Raw genomic sequence first — 27,440 nt, forward strand, 5'->3', positions numbered from 1 at the left:
TAGACAGAAAGAAATAACTCAGAGAAGCAGACTTCTTTCTTGCAAACTCATTAGCTTTACTACTTGACCACTACTTAGCCAAAGTATTAGATAAACACATAAAAAAAACCCAATTCTTTGCTTCAGAATATTCAAAATCTTATTGGCTGTAATATAAGTTGCAACAAGCAGAACATAAATAAAATGTTGAATTGAAGACATTAGAAAAGAAACATCATTGAATGTATCAATGATGGGAACGAAAACTGACAATATTTTCAGAACCCTCGTTTTTATTACTTCCTTATATTCTCTGTGTTTAAACTGTTCGGGTTCTGCCATTCTCCTAGGGGGGAAGGGAGTGACTAGGGGGCTTTGTAGTACAGGTAGAACATTTCCTCTATCTGCTTTGATGTATCCTCTTTGGGGTGTGAATGGAATGCCTCGGGCCATCTGTCTTATCTCAGTGCGGAGGGAGGAAACAAGCAAAGACCTAACAACCTTGAGAGAGGCACTTTATTGTTTCGTTTCCCACAGCTCGTTGTCACCTATGGATTGGCCTGTTTGAACCGACAATGGACAGTTGGGGTGGGGTTACCACTGTGCCGGTTTTACCTATTGTTTCAGGTGGGAAAGCCCTCAGATCCTGCCTAGATTTCCTGCTGTCTATACCTGCCAATAAAAGTTCCTTTTGAAATGATGCAAGTTTCAAGAGTTCTACTTTTTTAGTAGGAAAACGGAGGCAGGTCCTTACAAATACTCTCATCCTAAAATGCTTATAGCAATACCACTTAGACTTATATATCACCCAACAGTGCTTTACCTCCCTCTCAATCTGGATCCTCGTTTTATTGACCTCGGAAGGATGGAAGGCTGAATCAACCTTGAGCTAGTCAGGATCGAACTCCTGGAGTGAGCAGAGAGTTAACTTGCATTACTGCATTCTAACTCCTTCATGGATTACTGCCTTGTCATGGTGAAGGCGCTTGCGTAACTCAATGAAGCTATGAGCTATGCCGTGCAGGGCCACCCAAGACGGACAGGTCATAGCAGAGAGTTCTGACAAAATGTGATCCACTGGAGAAGGAAATGGCAACCCACTCCAGTATCTTTGCCATGAAAACCCCATGGACAGTACCAAAAGGAAAAAAGATATGATGCTAGAACAGTGTTTCTCAACCTTGACAATTTTAAGGCATGTGGACTTCAACTCCCAGAGTTGCTGGCTGTGGAATTCTGGGAGTTGAAGTCCACATGCCTTAAAATTGTCAAGGTTAAGAAACACTGTGCTAGAAGATGAGCCCCTCAGGTCGGAAGGTGTCCAATAAGGGGACAACAAAGAAAGAGGTTGCTGGATGGAGTCACTGAAGCAGTAGGCGTGAGCTTAAATGGACTCCAGAAGATGGTAGAGGACAGGAAGGCCTGGAGGAACGTTGTCCATGGGGTGGCGATGGGTCGGACACGACTTTGCAACTAACAACAATTGCATTCTAACCACTGCGCCACCACCACTATAATTGCTTATAGAAAACAATTATTTTTTTAAAAAAATGATGAGTGGTGTTGTTGAAACACGAGACAGAGTTCTATGCCACCTATTCTGAGTTAGATTTATTTGTTTCACAAAAAGTTGGTCCAGCTCGGACTCAGAATCAGAACTAATTAAAGAATGTATGATTAAATGGGCACAAAATTTTGGTGAACCAGTTCTACTAGATACCTGGGAAACCATCTGGGTGAGGAATGTTAAATTTACACAAGCCCAGAGCATAAGGGAGAATTTTTACAAAATGTTTTACAGATGGCACCTTGATCCACAAAAAATGTCTCGTATGTATCCTGACTTACAGCCTAAATGTTGGAGATGTGGTTGTTTGGATGCTACTTATTATCATATTTGGTGGTCGTGTAAAAATATAAAAGTTTTTTGGATTAAGATATGGTGGAATATTCAAAGAATTTTTAGAAAGAGGGTAAAATTTACCCCACAATTGTTTTTGTTAGGTATTGTTACTGATTGTGAGGCTAAGGAAGTTATGTTGATGTTAAATTTGATTACGGCCGCTAGGCTGTTAGTAGGGCAATATTGGAAGAAGGAATCTTTGCCTACCTTGCAAGAATGGTTTTTTAAAGTTTCTTATTTGGCGGAAATGGCAAAGATTTCAGCTTTCTTAAAGGAGCAATCGCAAGAGAAATTCTTTGCGGTATGGGAAAAATGGATAAATTTTACACAATATAAATTGGATATAAAAAATACCATTTAGCTTTCTAATAACTTGTATATAAATTTTAATATTTTATAGATTGTACTTTTTTTATATCTCTTTTCTTCTTTCTCTTTTTTTTCTTTTTTATTATCTTTTTTTCTTTCAAGTACTTTTTCCTTTTAATACGTATGCTTTTTTTACATATATTTTATTGTTAATTACTTTATAAATTGTTTATGTAAGGTATTTAGATATATTTATGATTTATATTTTTTCAATTTTTTTAAGATTCTTAAAAATTTTAATTAAGCCTATACTCAGCTCTGGGAAGATCGGGGGGGATGGAGAAGGAGGGTTGGGGTGGGTGGGTGAGGGTTGGTTTTTTTGGGTTTTTTTTGCTTTTTGTAAAAATATCTAAAAATTTTCAATAAAAAAAAAAAGTTGGTCCAGCTCTGGCTCCTCCACCCCTAATTCTCATTAGTTTTATACTGCAGTGTTGTCTATATCTGGAGAGTTCCAAACTGAGGTAGAACTCCATGTCAGCATACTGATATGGCCACATACTTACATTTTTTGGAATGTCTCACAGCTGGTGTTCAAGGTCTCACTAGCATTCAATATATCACCATTAAGAAACATGAAGGAATGAGCCAAGCGGCTATCAAGCCACAAGGACACCTCTGTCTCTTTGCTGCTAGAAACCACGCTGGGCCACACTCCGGCCAAAAGAGCTGTCTTGGTGCTGTTTGGAAGAATGTTCTGCAAGAAGAAAGCCATAGAACTAAGTTATTTTAAAAATAAATTCGCCCCTTGCATCCTTCCCTCCCCTCCCTTTCAGGAAAGCCATAGAACTAAGTTATGAGTGCCAGAAATCTAACCAGGGATGAGAACAATCAAAAAACAACAATGCACAGGTACACCTTGTGTGCCAATTATGCCCTTTCCTTGACCAGGAGGACTTGCAGGCATGCAAGCATTTCAGATACCCTTGAATCATCTGGAACAGTGTTTCTCAACCACAGCAACTTTAAGACATCTGGAGTGGACTTCAATTCTCAGTCTGCACTGAGGTTGCGAAACACAGTTATGGAAGTTATAGCTGGTTCAAAATGCAGCAGTGCGAGCAGCAACAGGCACTTCTGTTATGGCAACGTGTCTCGGCTGTGCCATGAGTGCAATTCAAGATGCTGGTACTTACCTTCAAAGGCTTACACAGCATAAGGCCTAGTTACCTGAGAGACTGCCTGTCTTGCCCCTCCCTTTTTGGGGGTACATTTAGCAGGGTGGATCCCTTCTGTTAAAAATTGTCACAGATCTGAGAAAGCACACCTTTTCTGTGGTGGCCCCCAGCATCTTTCCTGGGGTTCCAGAGAGCCCCTAAAGCCTAGGGGTTATCCCCCCCAGGCCGGGGATATTTCAGGAGGGGGATACTTTGTTTTATTGGCTATTTTTAGTTCAGTCTGCCTTTTACAACGTTTTTCTTTAATTGTTTAATTTAGTATTACATTTTGTAAGTTACCCAGAGTCCCTGGAGTGGGCAGCTATATTACATTTAATTAATAATAATGTTTATACTGTACATAATTATTATACTTAAAGTTCACTTTATAATGGTTTGGTAAATAAGCTATAATTGTTTCTTACAATAATATTTTTCTGGTTAAGTCTGTCAAGAAATAACCCAGTTTTATTATAAATCTTTAACATAGCAGTCAAGAAAGGACCATCATCAATGAATCCCTCTCTAGAAAACAAATCAGCCAGATCATCTGCTGGAACTGTATTCACAAGCTGAAAATAAGAAAAAGAATAGAAAATCAGCATCCAAATCAGACTAGAGACTCTTTATTTTATTTTTTTAAAATATTTTTAATTTTTTATTTTTTAAACCAACAAAACAAAACAAAACATAACATAACACACATACACACACAGTACATACTTCTCCCCCTTTTTTAACAGCGATTTCGTAACGGTAATCTTCTATTATTTACATTTCCTTCTTCTTTAAAATATTTGTCCTTGTTGCCCCATTGTTTCTTATTTGCATTTTTCTTCCTTCATACTATACTTCATACTAAGAATAATACATATTATTATTACTATACATTATTATACACACATTTTCCACTTTTGACCTTTCCACATTTATTCTCCTCTATTATTTCTAGTCTCCAACCAGTCATACCACTTGTTCCATATTAGATAGTTTATTATTAGACTCTTTAGCATAGTGAGGTAGCAAGAAGTACTATAGGAAAATAGATAATTGGGAGGGGAGGGGGAATGCAGATCCACGGGTATTGGTTATTTGGTGTTGGCTAATGGGAACATTTTTCATGAGTCATTCCTGCATGAATGATTGAGAGACAGTTTGGTCTAGTGGTTAAGGAATTGGGCTAGAAATCGGGAGACTGTGTCTTCTAGTTCTGGCTGAGGAAAGAAATCCAGCCGGGTGACTTTGGGCCTATCCCTTTCTCTCAGCCCACAACGTCAGGCTTGTTCAACAAGCCAGCTAATCAATTCCTGTCACAACCAACAGATCAACCTCCACACATCTGAAAAAAGCAGGAAAATTATTAGGAAGGAAAAAAAATTCTGCATGAATAATTAGATACAATTTTGATGTCAGTGAATAACAACCGTACCTTTTGTAGGTCAGAGGGGGGAATTAAAGTTTCCAGATCCTTCAGAGTCAGGAAGTCAATAAAACCCTGAAATGTCTCTTCTAGAAACACCCAAAAATTGGTGCTTGAAGCATAGCATCGAAGAGAGGAGGCTGAAGAAGTCAAGGAAGGGAGGACAAAAGACATTCCAATACAAATCAGGTCAGATCTTTCCTATTTGAAATTTTTAAATTTCTCAAGTAAAATCATCATCAGGATGTTTAATATTTGAAATATCAAGCTTGATTCTTCCAAAATTAAAAAAATATATACCCTTACTGAGGATGACAGCAAAGCCTGCATCCCTAGTAATAATCATATTCCCATTTATTTAAAACATTGACACTATTAATTTATGCAAAGTTCCTCTTATGTATTATTTTAACATCATTACAAGAACTTTGTAAAAGATAAGTCAACACTATGAGCTCCATTTGAGGATCCAAGGGCAGAGCGGTGCAGATACGGGGACCTCCTAAGGCATCTAATGAAGTCAGCTGAATGGGGGTCTGGCAAACGTGTCCTTCACCCCTTATAGTCTCTGCTGCTCTGCCCCCTCCATCCAAAATGCAGCACATGAGCCTTTTGCTTGGTACAGCTTAAAGCACTGGGACTGCTAGTTACCTGAGATCACCCTAAGGATGGCTTCATAAATTTTCCGTTGGGTAGCATTGCCAAATTGACCAAGAGAGTCGTTTAACAGAGTTACTCTGTAATACAGAAAAAGTATTATTACTCTCAACCATTCAGAAAGAATGCAAAGTGCTCACAAAGTTCTGATATGCAAGACAGGCAGGCGCAGGTGCCATGAAGGCTCTTGCCTACATAGCCAGCTTAGGGTTGACTGTGTTGTCAGGAAAAAATAAAGAATCCCTCTTAGCCATGAATGTCTTAGGAACGTCAATTGTTTTGCATCTCCTGTACTCTCCAGTCTGTAACATATAACATAATATAATAAAAGATATTTACTAGAACTAGTAAAGTCACATTTTTAATTGGACAGCCTTATAAATCCAGTAGGTAGATATGGTATATATGATATGTGATAGGTATATGATATATGACATATGACATGATGTGACATAGCTATAACAATAATAATTAATACGGCACTTATAAAAATAACAGAATTGAAGAACTTATTGAAATGAAAAAATGTAAATAAGTAATAGAGCTCATACACAACATTGACAGCAGAACAATTTCGGGTCTCCAGATCCTCAAATAAGAGTGGAACAAGTGAACTGTTTATTCCTGAGATCAGTTTTGGGAGGTATTGCATCATCCAGAGCGTCAACTCCACATCATCTGACTTTCGAAGGGTGGGCTGGGCAGCCACCAGCAAGTGCTCCAGGAGGCTGGCTTGGATCTCCTTTGGCAGGCTGACATTGTCCTTGAAAGGAAAAGGATGATCAAGCAGAAAAGTGTGACTGAATTATTTCTCAAGAGAGGTATTAGATGAAAGCAGAAATTAGATGTTGTGGGACTCTCTGATAATCAGATGAGACTTTGACAAAAGCTTTGCAATTATGCGTATGCTTGACATCTATCCAACGATTTCCCTTGATGGATGCACTTCTGTTTCAAGGTACCTGTTCTGTCTGAAACTACCTTAGAATAAAACAGTCACGTCCTGCTAATGAACTCTAATCTCCTTCTCACTGCATCTAGGCCAGGGCTTTTCAACCTTTTCACAGATTGTACCACTTTTAGGACATGATAATATTCAAGTACCACCAATGCTTAGCAAGGTGTCAAAAACCTGATGACTAAAAAAGGGGGGGATTTTGGGCTTTACTGGTTAGATTCATTTGTTGTTATAGAAATGGCTAGTTTATAATATTATGGAAAATTAAAAAGTAAAAAGTTGAGGTTCAATGTTAATGCTTCCTTCTGTCAAACTGCCGGCCTGTGGGCTGGATGCATCATGCCGAAACCGCACCCACCCCATTGCCGGCAATGGGGAAAAAGTCGTGATACATTGCGCAACGTCACATGACGTCGCGAGTTTCACATGCCTGTTCTATTGCAGCAGAGTAAGTCGGAAGTCAACGCCTTTTCTTTTTCCCTTCTCCCCCTCACTTTTCCCTTTTCCTCTCATCCTTTGCTCGCAAAAGCTCCTCACTCGCTCTTTCACTCACTCATACATTGCTCACAAAAGTCTCTCACTCGCTCTCTCCTCACTGCTCCACTAACAAAAGCCTCTTCTCTTCTCTTTCCGTGTGTTTTTTTCTCTCTCCCTCTCCTGCCAAAACCTGCTCCTTTAATAGCTTCTCCTCTTTCCATCCGCCTCCTCCTCCTCCTCTTCTCTTCTGGGTGCACCAGAAGCTCCAACCGGAATGCAGCCGTGCATGCAGATCCTGAGGCTTCTGCTCAGCCCTCTTCCAGGCCTGCGCAGTGCTGCTTTAGCTCATTCCCTCCCCCACTAGGGGTCGCGTACCACCTGCCAGGTGCTAAAGTACCACCGGTTGAAAAGCCCTGATCTAGGCTATAATACTCATTGGAAGAATAACAGAGTTGAAAGGGACTTTGGAGGTCTTCTAGTCCAATCCCCTGCTCAAATAGGAGGCCCTATACCATGATGTAGTCAAATGGGTATCCAATCTCTTCTTGAAAACCTTCAGTGATGGAGCACACATAATGTCTGACGGCAAACTGTTTCACTGATTAATTGTTCTAACTGACAGGAACATCCAATGTTAGCAGCGTTGACATCTAGGTTGAATCTCTCTTTCTTAAACTTCCATCCGTTACTTCTTGCCCTGCCCTCAGGTGGTTTGGAGAATAAAATGAACTTTGTGGCAGCCCCTTAGATATTTAAAGACTGCTATTATGTCACCCCTAATCTGTCTATTCTATTCTATTCATACCCAATTCCTGCAACCTTTCTTCATATATTTTCACTTCCAATCCCCTAATCATTTTTGTTGCTTTTCCCTGTACTCTTTCTAGAGTTTCAACATCTTTTTCATATCATGATGACCAAATATGTAAGAGTTGTAAGGAAGGAAAGATGGGGAATAGATCCACATTTTTTTTTAAAAAAAGGATGTATTTTATACCTGAATCAAGACTCAAAGATGGAAAAGGTAGCTTTCCAATGTGTCCAGAGAAAATGAATGATACATAATTTTAGAAAGTTTACTAAAATCAATGCATGAGATCCATATTATGTGGACTCTAAGTATGATTTTCGGCCAGTCAGTCTCTCTCATCTCAACCTACCTCAGGATTGTTGCTGTAAGAAAATAGGAGGAAGGTGTGTGGAAAATGCTTGTTATTTGTAAAAACAAAAAGGTTACATACACATTAAATAAATAAAGTATATGAAATTATGTAGGTGAATCAAACAATAGTTTGTAGTTCAGTATGTCATGCAAACCTGAAAGATTTGAGGGAATAGCAAAATCAACATAATTAAATGCAGCCTTGATGGTTGCAAACACTTCACAAAATGTAATGCGGCCTGATCTGCTGTCATACCTGTCTGCTGAATTCATTAATGTATTCTGTCAGTGTAGTGGTTGTTATAAGATTCATCACACTCTCAACATCTTTAGATGTCTTCAGAGCTCCATCAGTGGCAGAAAATTGTGCAAGTTGCCTGACTGTTAATTTCTTGAGAACAACCAACTAAAAAGGAAAGTAGGCAAGTCACTGGAAAGGTGAGAACTGCAATAAAACTACAGCTTTTTAATCTATATATTCAAATATTTCAAGTCCATCTTTTTTTTAAAAAATGCTCCCATATTCCAGTTCTTTATTTATAGAGAAACCCTAAACCTATGAAATATTTTCATAACACAACTGATCCACGAATAAGAGAGATCTATATTCAGTAAAGTTCACTTTTAATGAGTTGACCAAGTTTTACATAAAGATTTCACTGAAGATTGAATTCAATGTTGAAAAAGTAATATAGATAATGCACATTTATTCTATGATCTGCAATGCAATCAGCATGGCCAGAGTAGTCCCAAAGGGGCTTTTCAAAAGGCAACTGGATTTTCTTGGTTTTTTTCCTTGAAAATGTTTCGCTTCTCATCCTTGGCCTGGATGATTGAGAAGCTCCACAGACATATGGTCACAGAAAGGATGAGCTGCCATGGAATTTTGCTCCTTCACAAGGTATCTGAAAATTGAAGTGTTCCTATTAATGATAGACAGTACACCTATTTCTTTCTAGACTACTCATAAAAGAAGCCAACCTATTTCCATTTTGATTTCCAATGGAAATAGAGCAAAATAACTCATAGAAAGAAAGACAAAATCCCTTCCTGTTTTTTATGCAGGTGGAGGGATGATCTCCTGCAATGGAAATTAGAAGGTAGAGAATGAAAAGTAGAATAAATATTATTAGCTTCACCAGTTCTTGAAATAGCACCCACTAGCTTCCTGGTGGGAATAACAATGAAAAGGTTTTGTTGATCAGCTTTTTTTTCTCCTTATTTTTCACTTTTTTAAAAGGTACATGCATGTCTATTTATTCTAAACCAGATCGTCTGTCCTTTTGTCTACCCTTTCCTCCAAACCCACAATCTGTTGCTCATGTTCATGTGATGATTACCTTTGGCTTCTATGCTTTTTTCCCAGTGGGACATAATGCATTCATTCATACAACAGAGGCCAAATTATCACATTGTGCTAAACCATTTTGTTTTGTTTTGGAAGAAAAACATAGAAAAATATGCAAACAACATTTGGGTTTGTAAATTATAGCATACTGCTTAAAAGAAGAAGAAAATTAGCCATAGTACTTAGCTCAGTAAGCCATAGCAGAAGCATATCTGAACTCACATGCTACATATTTGTGTTCTTTTATAAGAGAACCAAAGGATCTTTAATAAAGATGCGTTGAAAAAATGTTCATGCAACATGTTCAGAAAATAATATAAGAAGAGAGTGAGTCAAAGATAGGATGTTTGTTGTGGTGTTCCAAAGTTAGAATACATGGGTAGGAGCAGTGCAATAATGCAGTGTCCGCACAGATGCCCAGGACCAGCAAATGCTCAGGACTGACCAGTATCAGTAAATTTAGGAACAATCCTTCTCGGATATATAATTATGTCATAACTTAGGTAGTGCCTAAGGCAATCCTTTTTTCAGTCCTAAATCTGCCTTGATCAGAACCGGAGGGGATACTGAAAGGGAGAGAAGGAGAGGGCAATAATTGAAGTAATTCTATACATGTATATTTTTTCTTCCTCAGGGAAAGATTGAAGGCAAACGAGGTCCAGGCAGAAGAAGAACATCGTGGCTTCAAAATCTAAGGGACTGGTTTGGACAAAACTCTGCAGCACTTTTTCGTGCAGCTGCTGATAAAAACAGGATCGCCAACATGATCGCCAACGTCCAATAATGGATATGGCTCAAGAAGAAGAATATTTTTCTGAGGTTAATTCTAGTCTGAGTACATTTGGGACAGTCATATCTGGTAGTTAATGTGTAATTTTTAATGTACTAATGTAGTTAAGAATTGCTATTCTAATTTCTCATTGAAATCCAGGGTGCTTCGGAGGCAGTGTGGGAAATTGAAACAACAGATTCAACCAGTTGGTGCTTTTCAGAACATTGGACAAGTAAACCAGATGAGAGTCTAATACAGGCACTAGTCCTGTAGAAGAACAGGTTCAGCCATATGAGGTAATGGGTTCCAGTAATGACCCAAAGAAGGACTGATAAGGGGTTGTTTTTCTTATTCAACCAACAAACAACCCATGTTCTACTAATGTGGATCGAATATAATGTTCATAATGAACTGTTCCCTGAGTTCATGGTGGGAATCTTTGATGCTGGTCCTCAGCAACTGATTAACTTTGCCTGATTTAGAAAGATAAGGAGAGTTGGTTGATCTGTCCTTGGAAAGGAAACCAACAGGAAAGAGCTATAGGTTGTTGAAAAAACAGCAATGTCAAACTCTCCATGTCATGCCATAAAAATGGCACCAGCGGATTTGAAAGAAATTCTGATTTATCTTGAGACTGGAAGAAATGTTCTATCATTGTTCCTTGTGAATTTGTTTTTTGTCTTCTTATCATCAGAGCCCTGGCCATAAAAATTTCTCCTATTTGGTAAACTACAATCAATCTCCTCCTACAAAAAACTGAGACATTCTGGGTCTGATCCTAAATGCATTCTATTATGCTGCAGTCCCTTGCAATCTCCAAGAAATAGCAACTAATGGAACACATCACATTTCAGATTGCTGGAGGCCATAGCCAAACTAAATAGGTTTTCCTATACCCTGAACATCATCAGATCTACCAAGTAAGGAGTAATTTTTCTAAGAACAAATGAGAATTGTCAGATGAGACTAAGAAAGTTCCATGAAATTCAGCTTCTTTCACCCAGATTCCTGTGGGAAACTCCTAGGTAACTCTCCTGTCCCCCTCCATCAGCAACTGCTCTTTAGAAATAATGCACCTCTAAGCTCAGAGACCATTTGCAGATAGATCAGGTCATTATTTTGTTTAATTCTCTTCCCTACAAACATTATTTTCAATACATCTTTATTACAGATCTTTTATTTGTCTTATAAAATAACACAATAATATTAAATAAACATCTATAAATATCACCAAAAAGCAATGCAATAACATGCAAAAGCAAGGAAATGTTTGGTACAAATGAAAGCTGATCCAATACAGTTAAGATTTAGAAAACTTAACTAGCCAAGAAGTATTTAGTAGCCCTCCCTGAATCAATTACTTACACCACTGAACCTGGAATTCAGAGAAAGAAACTCTTCATACTTGGCATATTGACTGAAACGTGCAAAATTCACCAATAGCCATGAGGTGCTGTTGAGATCCTTTGTGCAAGCTGATCCTGCAGTTAAACAGTTGGGAATAAGGTTAGGCTCATAAACAAGAAGCTCTAAAAGAACTAGAATGGTGTGGAAATACAAAGTCTTGGGTTTTAAAGATCTCTGTACCAGCTTTTCCAACTGAATACTTTCTTCCCTTTCTCTGTCCCTTTTCCCTTCTCCTGAATGTTATTCTTCCCTTTTTATTATATTATTATAAATCTTGAGACCCTGTACTATTTCAATATGGTGATGTTTGTAAGCTACGATTAGTGGTTATTAACATTCTATTATTAAGATAGCTTAATATGCTGAAAAGAAAAAAATGTATCAATATTGATTATAACTTGGGATGATAATATTACAAACATAAAATTATTTGGATTTTTTTTTCATCCAAAGGTAAATATAACTGCTGCAATTCACATCAAAGTATTAGTTATATGATAATGGTTTCAATCTTAAGTTAACAACCTAATGTTAAATTCTCCGCTATTGTTATTATATATTAAAAGGGGATGTCAGAACCCCTTTTCCCTCTTTTACCTATTCCCTTCTTCCCTTTTTTGGGTTCTGCCATTCTATTGGGGGGAGGGGGCCTATGGGTATTGTACAGTGTATTTCCTTTGCTTTGTTTTTTCCTCTTTGAAATATCTCTTTCTCGGGTTGAGAATGGAATGCGCCTCTGGCCATCTGCCATATCTCCAGGTGGAGGGAAGAAGCCACGGAGAGACCTGTCAACCTTGAGAGCGGCACCTTATCAATTCTTTCCCACAACTATTTGACACCTTTGGATTGGTTCTGTTTGAATCAGCCAGATGGACAATTGGAATGGGGTTTGGATTTCTACTTTGAATTTACTGTTCCGTATGGGAAAACCTCAGATCCTGCCTTACATTCCTGTTGTCAATACCTCCCAATAAAAGTTCCAGTTGAAATGATGCAATTTTCAAGAGTTCTGCTTTCTTGTGAGGTTTAACTGAGGCAGGTCCTTACGGGAGGAGGGGGAAGGGGAGATAAAGGAAGCAAATTTAACAAAAGTTAAAATACCTAAAAGGCAAAAACTATTTTCAAATTTATTGCTCAGAAATTCAGTTACTCCAAAGTCAACATAGGTTACTGAGGATGGGGTTCTGTTTGCAGTCCAACAATTTAGAGGGCATGAAGTTGGGGAGCTCATCAGCCCATTCATTTCATGGAATATTTTAAACAACAATAGCTGAGTTTGCATCAATTTGGCAGTTTGTGGCTTAGTGAGTTGTGTGAACTCAAATTTCCTTAGTATGATGTATTAGGGTAGAGCACATTATATCAATGGGTTTGACTAAACTGATTTAAACATTTTGAGGGAACCCAGCCAGCGTATGGCAAGCCTGGGTGGTTATGCTTATTCTATGGAGGTATCCAAAGGGGCAGAATGAGGTAGCTATAAAATAAAGCAAAATGGTATTGTTGAAGCCCCACTTGTAAAAAGGGTGGTGTTCGATTACATTGTCCCTCCTGCCCCATCCAAAATGCTCCAGATGACCAATTAGCAGGAGGACCGAGGCTTCCCTGCACTCCACGTGGTCTATCAGGAAATTCTATGGGAAGAGGAGGGGAAAAAATGGATTTCCATCAAATTAGAGTAATATTGATGAAAGGAGTGACTTTCCCATCAGACTTTATGTTGTAAGCCACCCAGAGACGTTGGATACAAGATGGGAAGCAAACAAATTTTATAATTAAATAAATATTAAATAAATGTTATTGCAAGCATTCTAGAGGTCCTGGTAAGATTGTTTTTCATTGTACATGCCAATTGTTTCATCTTTTTACTTAGTTTTCCCCTCACCAGGAAAAGGAAGATAGATTATATTAACTTGCAATTGCCCAACATTATAAAACTGTAAAAAAATTCTTTGATCATTTGGCCCACCCTAGTGACTACATTGTGGTGTATTTCAGATAAGCCACCAAGAGCCACACTAGACATATACAATTGTTCTCTTACCACTAGCATTCAATCCCCTTAAATAGGGAAGTTGGAACGAGTGGAAAACTTCATACTGGATGTGAGGGTTCATCTTCATAAATTCTGCATCTAATCCTTTAACACTGAGAAACAGAAGTATGTTTTGCAAAAGAGAAAGGATAGATAGGAAGATGAAGACCAGGATAAAGAGGAAGAAAAAAAAATCTTCTGCGGCAAAGTTAAACATTCACTGTTTTGTAGGACTAACCTACTCCAATCTGGAGTCCTTCAGATGTCATCTGTGGCCTTCCCCCAACTTGATGCAGCCATGTTGGCTGGGAATTCTGGGAGCCACACTCCCAAAATATCCTGAGGGCACCAGCTTGGAGAAGCTTGAGCTAAGGTGTCCACCTTACTTTTAAAGAGAAATGCCTAGCCATTTTAAATTAGACTCTAAATTCTCCAAAATGGGAGGGGGGGATGAAGTCTTTAAGCACCAAAATAAACCAGTCTCCTTGCAGTTTTGCTCCTCTCTGGACCCACGGAAAATCAACTTGTTCAAGTTCCAAACAAATCTTAGCAGCCCTCCGAATTAGAAGAGCTAGCAAAGGATAAAGCTTCTTTCTTACTGCAGGATCATTCCTCTCTGCATTGGAAGAAAGAGCAAGAGAACAATTTCAACAATAACAATAATAATATAATGAAAAACCACTGGATCATTTATACTTGTTAGAAAATTAATATGATAGTTGTCAGTTCTACTACCAGAAACAGGTAGTACCTTATATATCTAAAACAAAGGTTGATCAAATCAGGGCAAAGCAGCTATTTTATAGGTCATCTATAACTTGCAGCAAAGACACCTATGAGCTATTGGGTGGGCAACGGCTGAGTTAGAGGTCCCAGAGGAGATGTTTTTATTATCTTATTTAATACTCTCCCTAATATCCCCCTCTGTTTATAGAGTATACATAACAAAATACAGAATTCAAATGAGAGAAGCATTATTGCTAATTTCTGAATGCTTGATTTTGCAGGATCATCTCTTAATACGATTCTTATTAAACAGTCTTGATAGTAAGGGATAGAAAGATCACTTGAAGATGTTCTGGAGAATACCACAAAAATATTCAGCAAAGATTAAAGCCTAGCTTCATGACCTTGAGTGAGGGTTTCAGATATGTGAATTCCAATTCTCAGAATTCCCCAACAAGCGCGGTAATATCTGGAAGTTCTCAAAATTAAGAAACTCTTTACTAAATGGATAAAGGAGACAAATGGACATATGGCCTGAACTCCAAGTTGCTATGAAAACTACTGCACCCACATGTGTAATTCAACAATATCTTTGTATAGTTGGAAAGTCAATGCTGAGGCTAAAATGAAACATTTGCATATTCTCCAAAGCGCCTGAAGGCAGGACAAGAAGCAATGGATGAGAACTAATCAAGGAGAGAAGCAACCTAGAACTAAGGAGAAACTTCCTGACAGTTAGAACAATTAACCAGTGGAACAACCTGCCTCCAGAAGCGGTGAATGCTCCAACACTGGAGGTTGTTGGAGGTTGTTTAAGAAGAGACTGGACAGCCATTTGTCTGAAATGGTATAGGGTTTCCTGCCTGAGCAGGAAGTTGGACTAGATGACCTCCAAGGTCCCTTCCAACTTTACTACTATTACACTATCATTATTAAATATGTCTATACACCTAATATTCAGTCAACTATTTGCAGGGGGTTGGACTAGATGACCTCCAAGGTCCCTTCCAACATCATCATCATTATCATCATCATCATCATCATCTTCATCATTATTATTATTATTATTATTAAATATTTCTATATACCTAATATTCAGGTATATTCAATCTTCAAAATAATTGAAGATTGCGTATTGACAGTATTCCTCTCTGGTAGACATACTAGCAGGGTGTTATGCAATCCCAGGAATAACACTGCAAAATGCAGTCAAGACTGAAGAAAAAGTTAATAGTCCTATCACATACATCGCCTGGTACTGCTCACACTGCATTGTCTCATTGTGAAGACACTGGAGTATCTCTGGTGAAATTGCCGAGATAAAAGGGCGAAGTCTTTTCTGGAACCAGGACGTTACAAAGGTGGTCTCATTGAAGCGCTCTTCATTTCTTAGCGTCTCATCCCACAAAGCTCGCATTATGGCAGCTTTCGCTTGATTGGAAATTAGGGATGAGTTCACAGTCTGGGGAGGAGACATGAGAGTTGCAGAGAAATTGAAGCCCGAGGGAAAAATGGAACAAGCAGCACACACACTGGTGGGGACAGAGGTGTTAGTGAATAGTGAACTCAGAGAACATTGTGAATAGTTTAAGATCCCAAACATCAGGCCTTCCTCCCAGCCACGATAAAAGTGCCTTGAGGCAGTCACAAATCTGCCAGCACGTCTTACCAAGCCAGTTCTGTCTCACTCAGGGGCCAGTGCTGTCCCCACACATCTAATGTGGGACAACTTTAGGAAAGCAACTGCTTTGTGTCACCCGCCAGAAAAAAAATCCCTGCCAACTGTTGTCCTTGAAAGAGAAGATACGATAGTGGATGCATACTACATGGGTGTGACTCCCAGAAGGTGCCCACAAATCAGGTGGAGCAGCTCATCTATGAGTGGGGCACTGCTCAGTTAACCCGCCTAACTATCTGTTAAGTGTTACCTGCTGGATAAAGAACATTCAGCTTATTCCAACTTTTGGAAGATCCCTGGGCAAATGGTCATAAAGACTGCCAGAGAAGTAGGGAAGGCAGTTCTTTAGCCATAAGTTCTCTAAATTCTCCCCACATCATGACAATCCCCATAAGAGGTGACATGAGAGGGAAGTAAGATAAATAGAAGGGAAATAATTAAATTAACACCTGCCTTTCACCTTTTCCTTCTCATTTCTCCTACAAGCCTGAAAAACAAGTGGCAGTCATGGGGTTCACAATTTGGCAGTTAGAGTAGGCAGGTGTGTAGCCCAGGTTGTGAGAAGCTATGGAAGAAAGCCTGGGATCAGAAGCTTGGCTTATCTGAGAAGCAGCAGCACAGTGGTGGCCCCCTTTATTTGCCCCTTGCAGTAGACACATGGGACTGTCTACCCCAGGGGTCCCCAACCCCCAGTCCATGGACCAGCACCAGTCCACAGCATATCAACAAGCGGGCCGCACAAACAAACAAAGCTCCATCCTCAGGATGCAAGCAGTATTCAAAACCACACCCCTCTGGTCCACGGAAAAATCTTTCTCCATGGCACCAGTCCCAGGTGTCCAAAAGGTTGGGGACCTCTGGTCTTCCCCACAGGCCAGCAGACCCATCTGAAATATTCCAGCAGAAATATCAGAGGGTGAGGAATAAATGTAAAGATGAAGCCAATAAAAAAAACACCTTGCCAAGCTTTCTGAACCTCCCAGGTTGTGTTGGAAGAAAACTCTTCTTACACTTAGGCTGTCCTCACTTCCATAAAGCACAGGGAGCTTTACCCATCATTCACTAGTAAACTCACAAACTCTTCCCTAACAGCAGAGCATGATCTGGGAAGCCAAATTTGGCTCAGTGTCAAGAAATAAGGAGGTAGGCATTTATCATTATTGGGCATAATTTCTGTAATCAATTTTTTTTACCAAAGATGCTTTTCCTGTTTCAAACATTACAAATACTTGCAACTGACCTTCCGCTTAAGCAATGGCAGAGAGATATTTCAAAGTTTATATGGCAGGGGAAAAAAACCGAGAATTAGATATAAATTATTGCAAGATGCTAAGGAAAGAGGGGGTTTGGTTTTACCCAATTTGAAATTGTAGTTTGATGCTTGTTGTTTGGCTTGGCTAAAAGAATGGGTGAACCTTCAGAATAAGAGGTTACTGGACCTAAAAGGCCATGAACTAAGGTTTGGTTGGCATGGTTATTTGTGATATGACAAAATTAAAGTAAATGTTGATTTTAACAATCATTTTACTAAGTATGCCATTTTGAGAGTTTGGGACAAATACAAAACAAGGTTCTCCACAAAGGTACCACTTTGGGTTTCCCCACAAGAAGCCTTTTTTAGAAAAGAGATGGCGATGAGGCTGAATTGGTGGACCTATGGTAAAATAATATCTTTTAACTTGGGCGAGCCTACCCTGAAATCTTAAGAGGAATTAGAATCAGGAGGTCATGTCTGCCATTAGTTTACATACATGCAATTGAGAGAAAGATTTAAATTAGATTAAAAAAATGACGGGTTTAGTTTTGTTAAAAATGAATTAGAAATCCTACTGTATGGTAGTGATGAACATATTGTTAAAGTTTATAAAATGTTATTGAAGTTAAACCTGGAAAATGAACAAGTAAAACATTGTATGATCCAGTGGGCAAGGAATTTTGGGTATAATACAATGCTTGAACAATGGGAGAATATGTGGAATAAAGTATTAAAATTTACATTAAATTATAATTTAAAAGAATTTTTTTATAAAATGATGTACCATTGGTATTTAACACCAGATAAGTTACCAAAAATGTATAAAAGCATTTCAAATGAATGTTGGAAATATAAATGTAAAGAGGGGACTTTTTATCATTTATGGTGGATGTGTGACAAAGCAAGAAAATATTGGAGCAGGATTCATTCGTTAATACAGAAAATTCTTAAAATGAATATTTTCTTTTGGGGCTATTGGACAAAGACCTGGGAAAAAAATATGGAACCTTGATGTTATTTATGTTGAGAGCAGCAAGAGTACTCTACGCTCAGAGATGGAAGACCACATCGACTCCCACAGTGGAGGAATAGCTTCAAAAACTGATGGAGCTAGCAGAGATGGCTAATCTGATTATTCTGATTAAAGAAAAGAACACGAATACTTTTATTACTACGTGGAAACCACTTCTGGACTTTGTGCTTGATGGGAAAAAATGAAACTTTGATTTTGGGTTTTACTGATTAGATAGATTTGATGTTATTGAAATGGCTAGTTTATATTATTTTGTAAAAGTAAAACCTTGAGGTCTGATGTTGAAATTCTATTTTACTGCACCAAAGGAAGTCGGAAGTCAATGCCTTTTTTCCTTCCCTCACTTTTCTATTCCCTTTTCCCTTCCCTATCTTTTCCGCTATTTGCTTTTGCATTTTCATTATATTGTATATTATAAACTAATAAAAACATGCAAAAAAAAAAAGAAATAAGGAGGTAGGATACAGAATCTTGGGAAAGAAATAACTCCCGCTCTCATTTATGAGTGAATTCTGGGAGTTGCCTGAACTCCCTTTCTCTGACTCCAGAGCTAAAGGACTAACTGCCCTTTCCCCAAATAAGCCTGATACTGAAACATGCATCTGCTTTACATTTGCAGTTTTCAGATAGTCCATTTTCTTTTCTTATACACAGTAAACTAAGTATTCACTGTATTCACATTATTCAATTCTTTTTGTATGGCAGAGAAAATTATTTTGGTTGAGAATTATGTGAACTGTAATCCAACATTATCTGGAGAGTATCAAGAATAAAGCTTATCAGTCAACTAAGAATTTAACCAAACAGTAGTTCCATATATTAGATGCCTAGAAATGGTAGTCCTATCTTTTCCCTTTCCCTTCTCTTTTCCTTTTCTTTTTTGTGCCTTCACGTCCATACTGATTCCTGGAAACTGCCTGGACAAGTCCTGCAGTTTTCTGGTTTTTTGGGTGTGGGTTGCCATGGTTTCCTTCGTAGGACTGAATGACTGGTCCAGGGTCATCCAATTGGCTTCATCCCTAAAGTGGACTGGAGCTCATGGTCTCCAAGGTTCTAGCCACAACCCAAACTGGCTGTCTCCGATTAAACCATAAGTAATAATCACATATTGTGACAATGCAAGCATTGTATCTTTACTTGATTTAGTTATAAATACAGAGCAAGAGTACTTCATCAATCACAAGACAGCAATTATTTCCTTTTTAACAGGGTTTTTTTTTTACCTTTTTGTTAAATTCCTCCAGTGCATTGATCAGCTCTTCCCCATTCACTTGATTTAGAAGGGCTCTGACTATATTTAGTGGAAGCTCATATTTTTTCCTCAGGGTGAATTCCAAGGCTTGAATTATAAAGGTACTGTTAACATGACTGAGATTCTGAAGCTAGGGAGAGAGAATTTAAGTAGTATTAGTATTGGTGTCCAAAGGCAGCTTAAAAATGACACAGTAACAGCAAATTGGCAGGGAATTAGACACAAAAGCCAACTTTTTACTCTAGCTGTCTGTCAAGATATTGATGGATTAACAGATGTCCTTTTCCTTTTCTGAAATCTACATGAATAAAGTTGGACAGACTTTTTCCTAAAGCAGGGGTCCCCAACCCCTGGGCTGCGGTCCACAATCAGGCTGTGGCCTGTTCAAAACAAGGCTGTGGGAAAAATGCAAGCATGCACACTTGAAGCTCTACTCGCACAAGCAGTGGGCAAGCCCGAGCACGAAGCTCCACTCACACAACTGCCTGCCACTTGAGTGAAGGATCTGCCTGCCACTTGAGTGAAGGACAAGTATCCTCAGCTCCTGTGCAAAGCTCCATTTGAGCAAGTGGAGAGTGCGCATACGTGCCTCTCGCACAAATGGAGCTGTGCGCATGCACATGTGCCTGCCACTCACACAACACCCCCCCACACACACACCAGGCCACCAAGCTGGAAAAATTGGGGACTGCTGTCCTAATGGAATCCCTCCAGCCAATGAAGTGGCAATTCTATTTTTACTTCTGGCTTGGATTGATTTTAGCCACTGGCTGTGTATAGGACTGACATCTTCATCTTGCAATGCACATGAAAAAGGAGCCAAGTTTTGACTGCACAGTCATGACTGCCATTTTGACTTTCTTAAGCCATCTACCACCAAATCACTAAAGTAGTGAGAAAATACCAAATTCAAAACAACTAGACTCCTTATGACTTGGACTCGAGACACTCTATTCTAAATCTGTATTCTGCAGAGTCCCTCAACTGCCACCCTCCCCCCCGAGGGTTTCTAACAGTAGGCACTGGAGAAGGAGTTGGGCTGGCAAAGTCTGGCATGACCTCTAGCAGCTGATGAAAGACCAGAAACCCATCCTCCAGCACACCCGCCTTACCCCTGGATTGAGAATCTGACAAATCTCGAAAGAGCTTCCTGAAAGCACAATGCTCTCATTAAAATCCTGGACCAACCTTATCTTAATCTATTGCAGTCAGGTTATAAGGCACTTGGAGAACTTACATTGTCACAAATGAGGTGAGTAAGGTTGGCAGATATTTTGACATCAATGCTGTAAGAAAAGGAGAAAAAAGACAGGCACAGAGGGATAATGCCAGAAAAGGCTCCTAAGAATATAGTGAAGGCCATTCTAATTCTACACATCAATAAGGCAGGCCCATTTTTGCAGCAGCTGACATGGTATATTATCCACCCACAGCCTTAAAAATCCCCATCTTGCAAAAAATGTTCATATTTTCCATAGAATCTTAAAGTTTTGATGGGTTCTTTTTTCCATTACTAACTTTGTGTTATCTGATTGTTCCATATCAGATTTAAAAAAATATCATCCCTTTCCATTTTCATACTCCTTTTGGAACCAGTTTCCCTTACATTTTCAGAGATTTTCCACAATCATGTCTTCCTTTATTCAATGGGGATATCATGGCTGTTGACAGGTTTTGTTACCACCAGAAAGGAAGATACAGGGCAGAAAGATGTTCAGATATTCCCCAACGTACTGTAGCTCCTTCCAGATGCATTGAGAGTATAGTCCCACAATGCCCAACCAGTTACAGGATTGCAGATCACGGATTTATTTCATCCTTCATTCTACTATTTCATTTGCAAAAAATCCACTCAAAAATATTGTCTTCCTTGCTGCTAATCCCTTGCTTCCCTACTATGTTCTGTTCTGCAAACTGCCATATTCCTGGCCGCAATTCGAGTTCCCAACTGTTCTTCATTTGATCTATAGAAATCGAGAAACAAATCTTTTGGCAGCATGGCAATAAACACTAATTTTTTGTAGACTAAAATATTGTTCAAAGCTCAGAAACAAAGATTTGTAAAATAGAATGCTAGTCCTGAGTGTGAACAAGGAAATACCCTTTTATGCTAATTTTACTTTTGTTCAGAATCTTCACAGCATCAGGAATTGGTTAACTGGTTTATAAAAATACCTCTCTACATCTTCACAAACTTTGGAAACTGCAAAAATGAAAGTAAGAAAAGAACAAAGAAAAATTAGTAAGCTTCTCCCCAAAAAGGAATACTTGTTAAGTGAATGCCAAATGTTGCAATGTATCACGTACCATTAATCCTGGCAGCTGGACACTAAAATGAAGAAGAGTACAAAAGTGCAATTAATGTTGACTCCTTCAAATTTCAGTGAATTTGCAATCATGATGCGTTTAATGCAAGCTGTGATAAAGAATCATGAACCTGAACTTTTACAAAATAATCTAGCCTTTATTTCTGCAGATTCATAACACTGCCATAAACCTAATACGGGTCTTTACAACTGGCAGGAAAACTATTTATAAAAATAGGAGCCTTGCTTAAATATGTTTGGCATTCATTCTCTACCATTTCTCTTCTTGTTGAGCTGTTTCTTCTTTTGTGATTCACACCTCTGCCAGGAATCTTCAGTAGTAAAGCATCAGGCAGCTAAGTTAATTTTTGCCACTTTTTCATTAAGACAATTACAAAGTAACTCAAAATCTGAAGCCCCCAACTATTTCATGACAGCTTTCTTCCCAGGGCACCCACAGGAAAATAAATCTGCAAGGTGCTGCAGCCAAAGACCAATCACCATGCTCACTCCATTCTCTTGCAAATTGTGACAGCAATTTCAGGACAGCACTTTCACTGTGTCAAAAGGGACAAGCCACTTACAGATGTGCCTTCCACTCTGGCTACGAAGAAAGCTGCAAAAGAAGAGGGAGACCATTAGAAAGGGCCCTTAGCTTTCTTCATCAGACCACCTGGCCACCTGGTTCATCATTCCTCCAACTAGGAAGAGCTTTCAAGTGGACATGTCAGGCAATAAAAATGAGCTCCTCCGCTTCTACCTGTGAACTGCACACTTCTCCCCAAATACATGCGCCCAAACACAGAGGACATCTACTTATGCCATCCCTTCTGTTTGCCAGAAACCTTTTACTTCCATGTGTTATACTACCTACCAGGTGGAGGGGATGGGGGGGCAGGTCAAGAGGGGGATCAATTCTTTTGTGGCTTAAATGTATGAGAAATTCCCAAGAAATGTTGTATTCCATTCATCAGTGAAAAAGCAGTATACACAAGCAAACAAACTACTCCTCTGTAGAGTTTGAAGCTTTGCAAGGAAGGCTGATTAAAAAGGCCTCACAGATTTGAGTTTGTCAGAGAAGTCTGTGGCAGAGCCCCAGCAGTGTGAACAGAAGGGGCCCAACTCAGCCCTGGAGCCTCCAGTTAAAGAGTCGGGAAATTGGCAAGTCGTCCCCAACACAAATAAGGACTTCAAGAGACAAAACTCCTGGCTCCAGTTAGAAGGCTGGGTTAGTGGCATTGCCAATCTTAGCACACCTATAAGGATCTACATTAGGGAAGGCTGATGAGAAATTCTTTGAATAAATGTCCAGAACAGAAAGTCTAAATGGACACAAAGTGAATCAAAAGTCCAACAAAAAACATTCAAATATTCAAATCATTTTGTCATTTGCCTAAGAATTGTCTTAAATTTAAAAGCTTTAGTGAGGAGGAGATTTGGAGAGAATACACAGGCAGCTGTAGATGTGCATCTCAATATCTTCTTCCTGGAAAAATTGCCTTCTTGCAAGAATTTGCAGCAAGTATAACTGCATGAGACAATGGCCAGATATGTTTCAAGGAGATTTAAACATAATGCATTGGCTGCACGTCTACTTCTGGGTGCAATTCAATGTGTTGGTGATGGCAAGTTCTTCATGGCATGGGTCCAGGCTACTTGAGCGATTAGTCATCCCACTGGGATTGGCCTGTCCTATCCATGCCATGCTGCAGTCCCGTCAGCCTGATTATTCTGACTGGGGGGGGGGGTCCAGGAGAAGGGCCTTCTTTGCTGTTGCTCCTGCCCTCTAGAACATCTCTCCCCTCCAGATGTGAGGTAGGCTCCAGCCATCTTATCCTTTTGTAAGGGCCTGAAAGACATGGCTCTGCCACTTGGCCTGGGGCCCCAATGCAGAAGCATCGTAGTGGTTGATTAACAACAGATCCCATCTCCCCCCCACCCTGCCCATCTGGATTGGATTGTAACATTTGTTGGTTTTATGTTTTTAGTGTGTGTATGTATGTATGTATGTATGTATGTATGTATGTATGTATGTATGTATGTATGTCTTTTATTATTGTAAGCCTCCCAGAGTTACCCTGTAGTAAGATGGGCACCCAATAAATTTTATAAATAAATAATAAATAATCTCTGGAAGGGATGAAGCCATGTGGAAGAAGATGCCATAATTTTTATAACAGCTGTTTTGGTGAAATGTGGCCACAATTTACTGGAAATGAGTTAGTGTAGAGGCCCCTGGGAGGAAAAAAAGCAGTGACTTACCTATATAGAGTACAAAAGCTGCAAACAGGAATGAAGGCCGACACATTTGTGCCATGGTAGATCTCATCCAGGAACTGCAAAAAGAAAACAGCCACCAGTTGTGCAGTTTAAAGTTTCTTAAAATGCATCTCAATGTTTCAAAGGGGAACGTTTCAAATGTGCATGTTGTGACCATCTTGATATTTTTTACAATCCCCGTGAACAATACCCTTACAAAACAGTGTGGTGGTTGAGCAACTGCATCAGTGTATCTATTTATGCTTTGGTCATGCTCAGTAATCATTTCGCAAGAGAGTGCTCTCAAAAGTTCAGATTGCCTAGCAAAGTTAAGGTCCCTAATCTGAACCATTGCTCAAGGCAATATAGAAAAGTGAAGCCAACAGGACCTCAAAACAAATAGAGAACAAGCAGAAATCCATCTTTAATAGGCTTTTCTTAAAAAAGCAAACTGTGGACGAATACGTTCACTTCCTGATCCTTTGCCTCTGGTTTAAACAATAAAATGTAGAACCACAAGTAGGCCATATCCAAATATCCTGGTGCAATAATGTCTAGAGGCAAATGTTAAGTTTTGGAAATTTTCTTGAATATATATGGTAAAAATGAGGAATGCCAGTAATGGATTGCCAAAGTCTAAATGGACCATTTGGAAATTCCAAATGTTTTACAATCCAAGTTTTACTATTTTGACTTCATGTCTTAACTAATCTTTTTTTCCCCAGTTCCCATTTTTCAGAATTATTATAACGCAATTGTTACCTGCAATGCTCTGTTGTGCTTTGAGATATTTGATAAAAACGAGACACCTCTCAAAATACACACAAGGGAAGAAAAAATTGGGAAACGGAGAACGGACAAAGGGAAATTGTAGCACCATAAGCAGTAAATACAATCAATGGATCCTTGTAGATAAATGTTTACCTACCTCTGTTCAGGAGTCGATGTCCCTGTGATGAATAATGTTAAAGAACAAGTTTTTGCTAGATTATCCTGAAGGTGGGAGACATCGGAAAGAAAGAGGCGTGGCAGGTATCAGCTTTCCGCAGTTGCTTCAGAAGGAGACTAAATTATGATTGGAGGATGACCATAAGTCCTCTTTTGAATATTCAGGCAACCTCCATGTATCAGTCAAGATAGACATCTCTCATTAAAGGCACTTCCCAATCAGTAGTATTTTTACTTATTTATCATTGGTTCCAAAGTCCACCATTTGGAACATGAAGTCTGTCACATTTTAAAAAGGAAAAGATGAAATGATGAAATTTCTTTCTAAACGTCTTCCTGTCACACCTGCAGTATATTAGTCAGGTGATCAAAGTCATTAGAAAGAGGCGAACAAGCTATAATTTGGGGATACCAAAGCAAGCTTTTAATTTCAGAATCTCTCTTCTGCCTTTTGAAATGAAAATGATGTTGGGGCATTGAATGGATCTTTGCTTTCCTTTGAAGTTGTGGTGTTAATACAGTCAAGTTCCTTTTGAAGAAAACTGTAAATTTTGTGAAGTTTTGTTCAAAAAGCAATCCAAATTCAATCCTCAAGTGACTTAGATAAAGACCCAGCAAAAATATGTCAGGCATTGCTTTGTGGGTGTCATCAGTTTCAAAGGTTTCCTGGGATTCAACTGCCTTGAAGCCAACATTTACTGTACTTAAAAGCAGAATCCTGCTGTGGGGGATTTTGGCCAGTTAAAACAGAGGCCAATAGAAGCAGGAATGTCCACCTTTTTAAGTTCCTAACGATTTTCAGTAATATTTTAGAAGGGAAGGATTAGATGGAATGCATGTGCCTGCAAATTAGAAAAACTCTCCCTTAACTTAATAAGACTGTTTTTTTGGGGGGGAAAAACAGAGAAGGAAAAAGCATTAGCCCCATTTTATTGCATGTCCCAATTGTTTGCCTACACTTGGAAACAGGTAAAACTATCTTAAACCTTGCTAGCCCTTTGATGTCTGTATTCTCTTTGCTTGACTTTCATCTACCTGCTGATAATGAAGATATTCAATAGTTTTGGAGCAGGTTGGCCAGGTTTATCTTGGTTTCAGGGAATTCCAGTCTGGCCAGTATGTCCTCATTCTTGGACGGCCCCTCCTAGAATGCCCTACTGTGCTCTGGGTCATGTTGGCTTCTCTTTGCAGATAGTTAGCTAAAACTGCTTACAGGTAGCCTCAATTTCCTTGAATTTTTCTATAAACCAATAGGGAAATCTATCTACGTGATCATCTACACTACCATATCTCCATACTGGAAGCAAAAGAAAAGGAAAAAAGAGCAACAATTGATTGAATGAAATTGATTTTGAATATGGATTCTGACCACGTATAGGAAATGGCATGAAGCCAATTAAGTGGGAACTGATGCAAGAGGCATCTATCTTTAGATCGTACATACTTTGCAAATATCCAGAACATGAAGTAAAGACGTTAAGAACACTTCCGATGTACTGGAATGCACAGAACACCTGTGGAACTTACTTGGCTGAGGACTACAGATGCCCTGGGCCAAAGCCTTTGTTTCCGACCTCAGGTTTTTTCTCCATCACCATACTGAGGCAAAGTTAGTCAACTAACTTTAGTCCAACCCTGCCAGAAGACACATGGAAAATAACAGATTGATTCATCACAATCCACTAAGCCTGTGTGGAATTAATTTTTTTTCTGGTATTCTATCCTGCTGTAATAGACCATAAAAAAACAAGTAAAACCTCCATGGTACAACATTCATAAAAACAATAAAACAATACCCAAAGTAAAAAAATGTAAGTTAAAAATGGAAAAGCAGCACCCTCTTGCAGCAGTCTCCATCTGAAAGTGTGGGATCAATAGCAGTTCGTTTTACCTAACAGGCAATACTGGTGGGAGGAAGGGATCCTGCAGATATCCAGGAGCAGAGCCATCATGGGCTTATCGGTTAGAACCAGTACCTTAAATTGTACCCAGAAACCAATCAGTAACCAAGAGTCCACAAATTAGAGTAATGGGTTCCCAATGACCCATTTTTCATTTGGGATTTTTCAGTTGTTTATATATCACTTTTAATTTGAATATAATAACTGCCTGAAAGCTCAAGGATGAGTTCACCAGAAATTGGCAGAAGTTTATCATCTTGTGAGATTCTGAGTGATTTTTTTTTAAAAACAAAATGGAGGGGAATGACATTGTCAGAATCCAATTATATTTCATCTTTAATTATCAAACATAGAAACTCCCAATTCTGCCTTCTCTGGATTCTGCCATAAGAGGGAGAAAAGGGGGAGAGCAAAGGGGCTTTATGGCCCTCACTTCCTTCA

At 39.0% G+C, this 27,440-nt stretch overlaps 1 protein-coding gene across 1 annotated transcript in view; it reads right to left on the reverse strand.

Moving 5' to 3' along the window:
• LOC120320300 overlaps positions 1–22,425 on the reverse strand; it is a 33,934-nt gene extending 11,509 nt beyond the window's left edge. The window contains exons 1-9 of the mRNA XM_039369900.1: positions 22,393–22,425; positions 21,893–21,914; positions 21,761–21,788; positions 20,823–20,871; positions 19,557–19,715; positions 15,615–15,829; positions 13,651–13,754; positions 11,565–11,680; positions 2,755–2,945 (exon numbers count right to left, since the gene is read on the reverse strand). Coding sequence (XP_039225834.1) covers positions 2,755–2,945; positions 11,565–11,680; positions 13,651–13,754; positions 15,615–15,829; positions 19,557–19,715; positions 20,823–20,871; positions 21,761–21,788; positions 21,893–21,914; positions 22,393–22,395 — 887 coding nt within the window. The 5' untranslated portion in view covers positions 22,396–22,425. The remainder of the gene's footprint in view (positions 1–2,754; positions 2,946–11,564; positions 11,681–13,650; positions 13,755–15,614; positions 15,830–19,556; positions 19,716–20,822; positions 20,872–21,760; positions 21,789–21,892; positions 21,915–22,392) is intronic.
• Between the last annotated feature and the right edge of the window lie 5,015 nt (positions 22,426–27,440).

Source organism: Crotalus tigris, unplaced genomic scaffold (assembly GCF_016545835.1).
Source record: "Crotalus tigris isolate CLP2741 ecotype Arizona unplaced genomic scaffold, ASM1654583v1 scf7180000021317.425702, whole genome shotgun sequence".
Lineage (NCBI taxonomy): Eukaryota > Metazoa > Chordata > Lepidosauria > Squamata > Viperidae > Crotalus > Crotalus tigris.